The sequence below is a fragment of the Panthera pardus genome, unplaced genomic scaffold, assembly GCF_024362965.1.
Source record: "Panthera pardus isolate Hobbes unplaced genomic scaffold, ASM2436296v1 HiC_scaffold_26, whole genome shotgun sequence".
In the NCBI taxonomy this organism is placed as follows: domain Eukaryota; kingdom Metazoa; phylum Chordata; class Mammalia; order Carnivora; family Felidae; genus Panthera; species Panthera pardus.
In genome coordinates, this window is record NW_026526832.1 from 19596019 (window position 1) to 19608953 (window position 12935).

At 58.6% G+C, this 12935-nt stretch overlaps 1 protein-coding gene across 1 annotated transcript; it reads right to left on the reverse strand.

Moving 5' to 3' along the window:
- Positions 1–139: 139 nt before the first annotated feature.
- Positions 140–7990, reverse strand: EMILIN1 (elastin microfibril interfacer 1). The gene is made up of 8 exons (XM_019449533.2): positions 7325–7990; positions 6256–6381; positions 5572–5792; positions 2543–4474; positions 2049–2165; positions 1618–1635; positions 1315–1452; positions 140–893 (listed from the first exon to the last, which is right to left on the reverse strand). The coding sequence occupies exons 1-8, from the start codon at positions 7492–7494 to the stop codon at positions 556–558; spliced, it is 3060 nt and encodes a 1019-aa protein (XP_019305078.2). The 5' UTR covers positions 7495–7990; the 3' UTR covers positions 140–555.
- Positions 7991–12935: the final 4945 nt, after the last annotated feature.

Here is a 12935-nt window from a genome sequence, read left to right on the forward strand (position 1 = left end):
CGTGCACAGCAAGTGCGCGCAGAGCCACCGAGCCCGGAGGAGCGGCGACCAGGGTCCCGAACCTCGGGCTTCACCTCCCTCACCCCGTCCGTCCCTTGTGTACTTCTGTCTACCCTTGAATACGTACTGGAGCAGACGGTTTGTTTTGTTTTGTTTTGTTTTTTAGAAAAACCAAGTGTCTTTATTCCTGAATAGTTTAGTATGGCGGTGGGGGCCGGAGCCCGTCGGGAGAGCCCTGCATCGGCCTGGAGGCCAGCTGGAGGAGCAGAAGGTGCGAGGATGGGCTCCTCCGCAGTCGGCCCTGCAGGGGACGGCGAGCAGGCCAAAAGTCTGGACGAGGGGATGCCAGAGTCCCCCACCCGGCGCGCTCAGGCCGTGGCGAAGAGATTGCTCTGGGCGCCTGTGCCACAGAGGGGGACAGGGACGGCGGCTCGCCTGGGGCTGGGGTGGCGGGACGGAGCCCCACCCCAGGCAGGAAGCGGGGGGAGCCCCGCCGCCCCAGCTGGCTCTTTGGCCGGCGTAGACACTAAGGGCCGGTCGGGCCCAGCCCCCTGTCTACACCTGTTTGGGCTCCAGGTCCTCGTAGAGCAGGGCTCCGCTGAAGATGGTGAGCGGCTCCTCTGAGTGCGCCAGCTGCCCCATGACCAGGTCGATGCAGACCGTGTCTCCAGCCTGCAGCGGCAGGATGAGGCTGAAGACCCCCAGGGCGCCGGGGCTGGGCTGGCTCTCGGCTACTGGCTTATTCTCCAGGCCTTCAGGCTCGTAGCCACCGGAGTCTATGCGGGCCACGCCCAGGTTGGAGCGGGACAGCACGGCCTCCACTTTCTCATGCCGGTGCCCAGTCAGCACCGCGCTCAGAAAGTAGCGCCCGGTCAGTGGTGCTGTGAACACGCCTGGGAACAAGGATGGCAGTCAGGAGGGGAGACAGGTGGCAGGGGCCAGGGAGGTGTTGGGGAGCCCACCCAGAACTCCTGGACTAAGGAGGAACCTGCTGGCTCTTTTCACCTGTCTTCCACTAGAGTGTAAGTTCTACCAGGGCAGGGCATTTGGCGTTTTGTTCGTTACTGCGTGCCCAGCACATTACAGCATCCCCGGGGCCCCAATAAAGAGCTGTTGAACAGAAGCGCTCCTGCCTTCCCCAGCTCACCCCTTACCCAAGCTGTGGTGAAAATGGGTAAATGAAGGAAGTAGGGATCTCCCCAGACCAGAGCATGAGAAGATTTCCCCTTGTCTGAGGGGGCAAGAATGAGAACATACCACTGCACAGCCTTTCCGGTCTCCCCCATTGCCCAGCCAGCCTGCTTCCAGGCTTACCAGTCTCTGGATCGTAATAGCCCCCATCGTTGAGCAGGACTCTGTCGAAGGGCACTGTGCCTGGTTCAGACCGTGGCAAACTCAGGGCAGCTGAAAAGGCCACCAGGGGCACAGGGGCTGCTGGTGCCCCCTCCACTCCTGGGTAGGGGTAAAGGGGAGGGGGTGTCAGAGTGGATGCTCAGTGCAGAGCTGCCTGGCCCCCTTCCCCTCCTGGGTCTCTACCTCCAGGGCGGCCTGAGGCCTTCCATCCTGCAACCCCTAGTTCAGTTCCCCTCCCTCCAGCACCAGATGAGAGGAACTTACCCTGCTCTCCTTGGGGACCTGCGGGAAGACAAGAGGGAGCAGTAAGAAGGGGGCAGCTCTCACTAAGTCACTCAGCAAACATCTGCTGAGTCTCTCCGCTGTGCTAGGCGTCACACAGACTCCAAAGCAGGAAGGGGGGTGTCAAGAAAAGGAGGAATAGGGTCCCTTCAGTGCAACTAGCCCCCAGCCTTTCACACCCTACATAGCCCTGTGAGCCCAGTCTTGGTCTTCAATACAGCAGCGAGGCCACCCTATCCAACTAGCCCATATAGTGACTGTCCCAGTTCCTAGTCACTCCCTGTCAGCCATATAGGACCCCCCCCCATTCCTTGCCCCTTTCCTCCTTTCTCTGTCAAATTCAGAATAGAATGTCGAGCCTGGGGCTGCTAGAGGAGTGGGGGAGTTCCCGCTGCAGTAGGAATCTCACATACCTGGTGGCCCAATGGGTCCCTTTTGTCCATCCTTGCCTGGAGGTCCTGGAGGTCCAGCAGGGCCTGGGGGTCCTTGTATCCCGGGAGGCCCTGGGGGCCCAGCCTCACCTGCGGGCCCTACGGTGACAAAATTCAGTTGAAGGAAAGCCACAAAAGGAGTTTCCAAAGGACAAGGAAAGTCATGGCTCCATAGACAGATGGTGGGGCACCTTGCTGCCCGTGCTGGATACCCGGCTGGCGGAGCAGCACGCCACCCCTGCCCACAGGCCTGTCTGAGCTGCCAGTGGAGAGTGGGGAGCCAGGAGCTTGGGTCATCTGTGGTGGACAAACCGACCCCCGGGACAGTGATGGGTCTGCCATTCATGCTGGGCAGAGCAAGGAGAAAGTAGATGAGATTAAGACTGGCTACTGTGGGGTAGGGATAGGAGAAAGAAAAGACTTAAAAGGGCCCCCCACCACCACCTCCCACCGCATGCCTTCTCTCGCCCCCTCACCAGTGAGGTCCTTCAGACTGAGCTGGTGAAGCCTGTCCTCCAGCAGCAGCAGGGAGCTGTTAAGGGCACCGAGCCGCCTGCTCAGGCCCGCCTGCCCCCCAAGCAGCTTCTCCAGCAAGGCTGCCTGCGTCTGGCTGGTGCTGTTGGTCTCCCGTAGCCCAGCCCAGAGCCCAGCCACGTGTCGGGAAAGGCCTTCACGCAGGCCCTGCAGTCCCCCCGCCACAGTGTCTAGCCGCTCACAGACTCCTTCAAGACGGCCCAATCGCCCCTCTAGGCTGGGGCACTGGCCAGCCTGGGCCTGTCCCTCTTCCAGGCCTCGGAAGCGCTCCTCACTCTCTGTAGCATGCTCCGTGGCCTCCTGTTGCAGCCTGTTAATCTCAGAGATGATACGGTCCTTGGTGGCTCCCAAGTCAGCCAGATCGGCACCCTGCCCTTCCACGGTGGTCTGGAGCTCGTGCAGTGAGTCATTGAGAGAACTGAAGGTGAGAATAACCTCGGACAGCTCTCCTTGCAGGGCCTGTAGGGCTGAGCCTGAGCTCCCCCCAAACACACTGAAGCCGTCCAGAGGCCCTCGGCTTGGTCCCCCAACCCCGGGGCCGGCCCCGGGGCCCCGTGGGGGTAACAGGGGGCAGGAGCAGCGCTCCACACCGTCCCGAAGGCGGCCCAGCTCCTCTTGGACACCACCACAGGCCCCACAGCCCTCATCCCCACGGGCCTGCAGGAGACCCTCCAGTTGGCCCAGCCGTGCCGCCGTGAGGTTCAGCTGCAGCGCGAACTCCGCCGTCGTCTCGTCCAGCGCGTCAACACGCCCCTGGAGCTGGCCCACGACCCCTTGCAGCTCCTCCAGTGCAGCCTGCCGGGCCTCCCCGGCTGCTCCCACTTCGTGCAGGCCTGAGCCCACCAGACGCAGCTGCCCCTCGCTGTCTAGCACCCTGCGCTCCAAGGCACTGAGGATCTCGCTCACCTGGGTGTCCTGCTCCCCCGGGGCCCCGGAGCAGAGCTGCCCACACGCCTGCACAGCCCCTGCCACCTGCTCTTCCAGCAGATCCAGCCGCCCACCCAGCTCTCCGCTCACGTTGGCCAACAGTCCCTCCAGCTTCTCCAGTCGGCCCCGGGCGGCAGGCAGCCAGTGGCCCAGGCCCCCAGGGCGCCCGGGCCAGCCCTCCTCCTGCTCCTGTGAGGGACCCAGAGTGGAGTTGAACTGGTCCTCCAGGCGAGAGAGGCGGGATGCTAAGCTGGTGTAGCCCGGGGGGTGCCCCCCCTGCCCAGCCGCTCCTCCCAGCTCGGTGCCTCGCCGCCCACTCAACACTGTCACCGAGCCGGCCACTACATCCAGCCTCCGCTCCAGCTCTGCCAGCCGCCGGCCCAGCTCCGGAGGGCAGCACTCCTGAAGGGGCCTGCGGCCCGCGGCCTGCCCGGGGAGCTGCCGCTGCCGCTCCTCCACCGAGGTCAATCGCTTCTCCAGCACTCGCAGCCGCTCTCTGTCCTCCTGCCGCTGCCGGCGGAAGTCATCCAGCCCCGCCAGGCACACGGAGCAGGACTCCTGCAGCCGCCGCTCCAGCTCCCGCGGCAGCTCCTCACTGTGGCCCGGAGGGGCCGGGGCTGGGGCGGGGGCCCTGCCACCGCCGCCACCGCCGCCGCCGCCGCCGTGATGGTTGTTGAGATGGCCCAGCTCCTGGTCATGGGTGGAGACGCGGTTGTCCAGGAGCTGCAGCTGCTGTTGGATCTCAGTGAGGGTCTCCTGCACGCCAGGGCGGGCAGCTGCGTCCGCTGGCTGCTGCCTCCCGTTAAAGGCCGTCTCCACGGCCCTCTGGACGTCTTCCGCCAGGCGCCCGCTCAGTCCCTGCAGGACACCGCGGAGGCCCTGCAGCTCCTTTGTCAGGCTCTGCACCTGCTCCTCCAGCTGCTGCACCTTCTCTGACTCCCCAGGACCTGGCAGAGAGGCAAAGGCATAAGGCGGAGGGGCCGGGCCTCAGAGCTCAGTGCCTACCTCCGAGGCCCTGCCTTCCCCGGCTCCAGCAAGAGCTCCCGGCTGAGTCAGCCACTCCTTAGCTGGGTAATTTGGGCAAGAAAAGATGGAAAGAAACTCCATTTACTGAATGCCTCTAGGCCCTATTTGTAACATGGCTTCCCCCACCCCTTACACCAAACTCCACTTGACAGATATCACAGCTTTCCCTGTTCTGTGGACCATGAGACTGAGGCCCAGGGGACATTAAGGAACTGGGCCATGGATTACGAGTTTAGTAAGTGGCCGAGGCAAGTTTCAAACCCAGGGCATCCATTTGACCACCAAGTCTACTATCCAGAGTTTCTCTCAGACACTGTTTTCTCATCTGTGAAATGGGAATATGGGGAGGCACTGTGGACCTCATAACAGTGGATGTTCCTGGGCGGCAAGCACCTGTCTGTAACACCAAGGGACAGGCGAGATTCCGCGGGAAGCCTGCAGGGGCTCTAGCTGGACGGTGGGAGAATCAGCCAGAAGTTCCTGTTTCCATCATTACAGCATGACTATCTCCCTGGCAGGCAAACACAGCTCGTCTGTCCGCAGTGCCTGGTGCACACATGACAGGAAAGCAGGGGGGACTGCTGCATTCTGGGACCTGCAGTCTCCAGAGGCCACCGAGGGGCCTGGGACCTGTAGTCGGGTGCAGTGCATGCTAGGACTTGTAGTCTATCCCCGTGGTGAACAAGCTTCTCCCAGGAATTCCCCCTTCCTCCCGAAGTGGCTCGCAACTGGGAAGTATCTCGGCCACATGTGGGCGTGCGTGAGCACATTCTCTTTCTCAGCCTTTTTTTTTCCTCTCCCTCTTTCAATCTGCTTCTGTCACACACACACACACACACACACACACACACACACAGTGCATGGGCTTCATGGGTAGGCAGAGAATCTCAGTGATCTCACTTACTCCCTTCTATTCCTTTCTGACTTGGGGCACAGGGTTTTTCCCTTGACAACCTGGCCCCACATTTTCCACCCGGTACCAGCTCCCACTTCTCTTCCCAGCGGCTCCCACACTCACCTTCCCCACCTAGTCCACTCAGGTGGCTTCCTGCACTGGAGCCGGAGAGGTTGGGGCGGGCGGGCCGGGGCCGGGGGCGTGGTGTGGTAGGTGCAGGACCCAGCGCTGGGGCAGGACCCTCAGCACAGTCATCGCCCCCATACCCCTGACAGCACCTCCACTCCATATCTGTCACTGTCTTGTAGGCCACTCGGTAGCGAGGACGGAGGAAGCTGCGGTACCTGGGAGAGGCAGAGGGAGGCCTCTTTACTCCTCCCTGTACTGTCAGTGACCCTGGGACCTGTCCTCAGAGATGGGCAGCTGCTGGTGGTGGACAAGGCCTGTCCCTCAGGCTGGGTCCCCCTTACTGTCCAGCATGTGTCTGTGCTCAGCTGACAGCTGTCAGCTTTCTGGCCAGGAGCCAAATCCCTGTTCTTCCCTTGTCCTATGCTGGAACCTCAAACTCCTCCTCTGGGGCCTGACTCAGCCCAGAGAAGGCATTTGGGGGTTGGCAGGGTGGTCTAGGTAACTTTGCCCTCAGTATCCGCCCCAAACTGTTGCCTCGGCATCTTCTCAAATGGTTCTGACCAAAGCCCCTGGTCCTGTCCCTTGCTGCCTGCTTTGCACAAATTCCCTGAGTTGGCTGCCCTCCTTCTGTCCTAGCCCAGCCCCACCAAGTACCCATCCCCCAGCACTGGGGCTCACATGATGCTGCGGGGACACTGGGGCTGGCCCCAGCCACAGGGCTGGTAGTCGGGCTTGATGAAGGTCTCCACTCCATCCTCAAGGACACAGCTCACTGTCCGGGTCACCACATAGGCACACCAGTTCCTGTAGGCACAACCCCACCTGGGCCCAAGGGCCAAGACACAAGCCCCAGAGGAGGGCCCAGGGGCTACCAGAGGGGCTGAGGGAGGGTCAAAAGATGAAGGGCCCCTGGGGACCTGTAGGAGCCAGGACTTTGGCAGGGCAGCTCCCCCCACGCTTTCCTGTGCTGTAAGAGTCGGTAAAGACTTTTCAAGACAGCAAAAGGAAGCACAGAATGGAAAACCACAACTATAAGAAGTTGATTCTCATGGCTGGGGGGTCCTGGGGAGCCTCTGATTTCACACATTCATTCATGTCCCTTTCTGTCCCAATCCCCAGCCTAGCGTGGCCTGTATGAGCCAGCTGGCTGGGTCCCTCTGGTGATCCCCTGGATGCTGGCTTCCACCCACCCCTAAGAGAAGAGGACAGGGCAGGCAGGGGTCCAGCTCAGGGTTAAGCAGAGAATAAGCCATTGATGAACGCTGCCCCTCTCATCGCTTGCCGTTCTACACTCTTGGCCCCATTCATGCTGGCCTTTGATCTGTGTCCGGCTGGAGAGCCCGAAGGGACAGAGCAGCCACAGCGTCAGAAAGAATCACAGATCACTGGATGGGGCCGAGGAAGCCCTAAGAAGGGATAAAGGTCTGCCGGAGGATGCCAGGCTGGGACGCAACGGTCAGCCTGCAGGAAGGCCCGGCCCGTGCCCTTCAGGGGAGTTTTCCCGGGCACCTAACTACGGGTCCCCCTGAGGTAAGGGAGGGACCTATCTATTTAGGGGGCCCTGGAAATGCCCCACGGGAAGGCGGGCTTGTGCAGGGCCACCTGATGGATGGGCTTCCTCTCCCCCTCTTCCCTGCACTAGGGCATACAGCCCCGGAGAGGGTAGCCAAGGCGAGGACCAGGATACCAACCTCCTGACCCACCCTCCCACCCACCTCCAGCCTTGGGCTGGGACCCAGACTCTTACCTGTGGCGGCTGGCAGGCCGGGGAGCGCTCTGGGCCTGGGGTTCACCAGGGCTGAGGGCCCCGCCGCCCCCTGTGTAGAGGCTATAACCACGAGGAGGGTAGCTAGCTGCCCCCACGGCTGTGGTCAGCAGGCAGCAGAGGTAGCAGCTCCAGAGGGTGCTGGGGGCCATGGTGGGGGCACTCCGCAGTGGTCCTCAGAGGCACATCCCGGCCTGACCACTGGCGCCTCTGTCTGGAGCCGGGATGCCTCTGCTCCGAGGGACAGCGCCGGGGTCGGGTCCTGTCCCCAGCTTCCTGCCGCCGGCAGCCCCCAGCCACACGCCTCCTCCTTGGCCGCCTGGCCTGACCCCTCTCCCCCTCCTCTTTCCTCCTCAGGCTCCTGTCTGTCCCTCCCTTGGTTCCTTCCGTTCTCCTCTTCTCCACTTCTGAGGGGAGTTTGTTCTCTGTGCCCCCTGGCCTCCTGTGCCTGGTCCCTGCCCCTCTCAGATGCTGCTTCCTGGGCCTCCACCCCCCTCGCCCCAGCTGGCCCTCCTCTGGTCTCCCTATCTGTTTTCCCCAATGACCGGATCCTGGGGGTGACAGGGCTTTGCCCCTGTGGCTGTTCAGAGGCGCAAGAGTGGCTGTGGGGCGGGCCCTGGCCTCCCGCCTCCCTCTCTTGCTCACTCCCTTCCCCCCTGTCTGGCTGGCGGTCCAGCCTCCCCCTTCCTCCCCCCACCTCTCCAACCATCGTGCGCCACATCTGCTTCTTGTTAACTCCGGGAAAGAGAGGAAAAAAAAGGAAAAACAGAGAAATGTGGAGTTGCCGCCAGGCTTGGGGCCAGCCTCTCAGACGGGCCACATGGAGTGGAGCCGGGGCCAGAGCTGGGGAGGAGGCCCTGGGCTGGTCGCTTAGACAGGGAACGGGAGCTGCAGCCACAGCTCCCCTGGGGCTAGGGCAAGCCTCCTCTGGGAGAGAAGACCCGAGAAAGGAGGGGAGGACTGTAAAAGGGAGAATGAACTTGTAGGGCTCAGCAGGGCATCACTCAACCATCTTGTCCAGCTGCCTGCTTTTACAGATGTGAACAATGAGGCCCAGAGTGGGAAAGTAACGTGTCTGAGGTAACACAGCACATCAAGAGTGGGGCTGTGATTAGAATTTAAATACCTAGGTCAGTGACTTGGGAAGAAGAAGTAGGATAGGTGAGAGAGCTACTGGGCCAGGGAGGAGACAAACTGAGGCAGGCAGGAAATTCAGAGACGCCAGAGGAGGAAGAAAGGAATCTGGAAATGAGGTCACAGCCTTCTGTCAAGCATGGAGAGGGCATGAGCAGGAGGAGACTTATTCTCAAAAAACCAAATGAATATGGATCCCAGGCCTTTCTTGGTAAAGGCCAGGCCGTAAGTGGGGGAGGGGAAGGAAGGAGGCAAAGTGGGCAGTTATCTAAATCTACAGAGCCCAAAGGAAGTCACTCCCCAGCCTAGAGGCAAGCCCGATAGCCTCTGTAGCCGGCTAGGAACTCAGTCCCATTCAACAGCCTGACGGGAAAGCTCCTCTTGAGATGTCCGAATCCGTCAGCTGGCCCCCCCCTCACCATCTGGCCTCAGCACTGTGCTCTGGACCAGGTGTCCCTGTGTGGTAGGGCGCTCGCTTGCAAGATCGAAGCAGAAGTATCAGAAGGGAGATGAGAGTGCTGTGTGCAGCACTGTGGTGGTGCCCAGGTGCCCGGGTGCCCAGGTAGCAAAGGCATATGTAAGACTCAGAAATGAGTAACTGGGGCCGCGGGGGAACGGGACACAGACACTGAAGCAGAAAACGAACACAAAGCAGGATAGACAGCATGCCAAGGGAGCCAGACAAATGGATGATGTGTTCTGGGTAAGAGGAGGGGAAAGACAGCTGGACGCTCGGGGGAGTCAGAGTAGAGCCCTTGGAAGAGAGAGCCGGAACAGTGTTGGGGGGGGGGGGAGTGAAGAACAGAGACAGGGGGAGGGGAGAGATTTCAGGTTGGTGAAAGAGGTCTGCCTTTGTCGTCTCATTGCTCCACATGGCAGCAATAACAGTACCCTCCTTCCTAGGTTTGTGACGATTAAGTTAATACACGTAGAGCATTCAGAATAGTGCCTGGCGCGTGGTACACGCTCAGTAAGTGTTAGTTCTTATTTGTGTCAGGAAGAAGTGGGACAGAAAGTCAGAGAAGTCGATTGTGGAAAACCTGGGGAGAGGCCCAGGTGACTGGTTAGGAGCTTGCATCGTAAGTTTTTGAGTAGGAGCTCAATATACATGCAGAAGGAAGACAGAAGCAATGGGCAGGGTTTTAGGCACAAGGATGCCGGTTCCTGCTCCTCCTCTAAGTACCGTTATCCCTTTGAGCAAATCCCATGACTCTGCTAGAGGTCTGTTGGCTACTGTCTATGGTGCCTTCGAAATTCTACATTGCAAAATGATGCAGGTTGGGAAGAGAAGGCTGTGATTGCTTGGTGACTGCCTGGGTAATAAGGGGCCACAGTAAAGGAGATATCAGAGAAGATTCCGGGGTTTGAGCCAGAAATGGGTAACTTGAGAAGAGGAACGGGTTTGGAAGAAGATGACCTTAGTTTGGACACACTGAGTTTAAGATGAGAATAACGTAGTTCAATGGTAATAAATGTCCAGGAGATGGTCAGAGATGTGGGTCTTGATTCCGGAAACCATTTATAGGGCAATAGTTGGAAATCATGAGAATGGATGCCACCAAATCTTCTACGTGACTCTGTGTGATCTGCCCCTGAGGTCCTATGGCCCAGAATATGATCTCGATGGCTGGGAGAAATGTTCGTAAAACGACAGGATGATGAAAGTGAATGCTGAAATCCACAGAAATGGAAATTTGTGGCTGCCCTCGGAAGTGTGGGGATCAGCACACAGGGAGACTTGAAGGAAAGAGCCCCAAGAGATTGATTTGAAAGTTGCTGTCAGTGGAAGGTTGTAGCATTGTCCCTGGTCTCTGCATCAGTTCTGGGCCCTGGCCCTGGCAGGAAGCCAACCCATTTCAGGTTGCCCTGGCTGCTGCTGTGGGTTTTCTTTCTCTGTTCTTGCCACCCTCCCTCCCATCAGGGTGCCTCTGACAATCTGAAAAGTCATCCCAGCCATCTTGTCACTGTCCGGTTGTCCTTCATTCCTTAAGTTTAAATGGGTGTCCCCTTAAATTTAAAAATCTGTTGTATATTAAGTATGTCAAGCCAAAAAGGGTGGCTTTGAAATACAATTGTGGTAGGTTGCATTTCATTTAGTCCTGTAGTTAGGAGCCCCGACCTAGGGGCTGACATAGAATGTTTGTGACATTTCAAGTAAATCAGTGGCTCTGGGTTCACTGGGGAGGCTTGAGGTGTTGAGCCAGCAGGCTGCAATGGAGACTAAGGTTAGAGAAAATACATTGCCGATGGCCGTGGTACTGACGAGTAGCCACAAATGTCCAAAGAAACTGCCAAGAGAATTCCGGAGACCAAAAATGGCTAAGTCCTTGGAGCACGAGGACAAGATCTATTTTATAACCTCTCCAGGATGGGGGATTATCAAGGGTCTAGTGCCAATGGGAAATCCTCGCTATACTGGACAACTAAATTATTCAGTCAAGCATCAGTGGCTGAGCAATGAGCTCAGGTACCAAGGCCAGGACAGCTGGGGGCACCAGCAGTGAGGGGCATTTCATGTCTAATGCCCTCCGTCAGAGGACTGAATATTGGGAGGGAAAAAATGAGAGTGATATGAATTGGGTCTTAGGTTATGCAAACCCAGATGGGAATTCAAGCTTTTGGGGACTCTTGAGCAGAAGTCCACTCCTGCTCAAATGTACACATTTTCCTTTTCTTCCCAACCCTTCCCACAGGTATAATACTTTAAGAGCCAGCCTCTCTGGACTCAGGGCCCAGGCCCATTTCCGGGATCTTGCTGCCTTTTCACTCCTTAGCCGAATCCTTCCCTCATGTCTTCTCCTTGAAAATGTCACACTAACTCCAGAGATTAAGCTCCACATATGCCCCTCGCAGCAATTCTCTCTCTCCTCCAGTTCCCCCAAGGATGAGGCTTTGACTCTTTCACTTTCCACAGACATTTCCACCCAAGCTTTTTTCAAGTTTTGTTAGTTCTTAGCTGAGTCTAGGTTAGTCCTGGGGACCATTTTTTAATTTCAGTTCCCCCAGGCACTAGGCCAAATGACCCATTCAAGGCCGATAAAGATTTGCTGACCCAAGCACGGCAAGTTCTGAGAGGTGAAAGACATTTCTGGATGTTTCTAAAACAAACCTTTTCCTCTTGTCCCTGGCCCTAGGATAACCTGTCGAGTCCACAGTCTGACACAGAGTATGGAATAGAGGAAAGCGAATCAGGTGACGGTTTCAAACTATTTGTAGAGTCCTGGTCAAATCAATTACTTCTGGGCCTCAGTTTCCCTCTTTGTAAAATGATCTTGAAGGCCCCTTTCAGCTCTGTCAGCCTGAGGTCAGTTGGTTTCAGGACAGCCTTGTTAATCTGAAATACTTCCAAGGCCTTCCCTCATGTCATTTGCAGTCTAGAAAGTCTACTTTCCAGGATTTCGTTCTGTTTTAACAGTAGATCTAAGTGTCTGGCTGGACTTGGATCTGGTTCAAATTTCCAGGAGCCACAGAGCATAATGTGCGTAGTCCTTTGAGACCTAGACCCCCATTCTCCCAGAGCAGGGCTGGGACACTCTGAGGGACACGAGGATGTACACGCCTGGGGTTTCAGGGTTATGTAGACAGGACATGGGCTTGGGATCCTAAATAGGAAACTTCGGGGAAATGCTGGGGGGTGGCATGGGGAAGGCCAGGGGGAATGACAGACTGACTGCTCAAGGCAGGGACTGACCTTCGGAGCCACTGGGCTAGCGCATGGAGGACCCACTGCTGATGGTCCCAGGCCTCAGAAGCCAGCTCTGGGCTAGTGAGCCCCTAGCTCATGGTGCACACAGGCAGCAAGACGGTCCCCTGCCCCAGCTGCTCCAGTCCCACAGCAGCTCCTGTAGTTTTCCTTGGCTCAGAGAAGCAGAGGCGTCCCCTGAGCCCTGGCTCCCCTCTACCGCAAAGCAACTGGCTTCCATTACCCCTGACAGCTCCAGAGTAACAGCCCAGCCCCCGGCCCCAGCCTGGCTCGGTGCCGTTCCCTTTTATGGTGAAGCGGAGGGAAAGCAAGGAGGGGGTGGGGTGGGGTGGGGAGTAGGTTCCCGCTGGGGCAGAGGGCTGTAGAGCTCCAGGGCCGCTCCCTCACCAGAGACCCTCAGTCATCTACCCACAGTCGGCTTTCTCCTCAGTGATCCACTCTGCTCAGAACACACAACCCCTCTTGCTTGTCCTGCCCCTCCCTCCCACTCTCCCTCCCTCACATCCGGGGGGTGATTTCCCACTTGGCCCAAGTCCCACGGTTTGGGTTTTGATTCCGGGAGGGTCCGCCCTATTTCCGACGCCCACCTCCGGGGGGTGGGGTGGGGGGAGCGAGCCCGGGGAAGGGAGGCACCGGTCGGATCGCAGGCAGCATCGTTCCCCTGGGCGGGTGTGGGGCAAAAAGGCGGGAGCCGAGGAGAGGAGCCTCCGGCCGCCCCAGCTCTCTCCCTATTCTGCACCGCCTCTAACCGCCCTC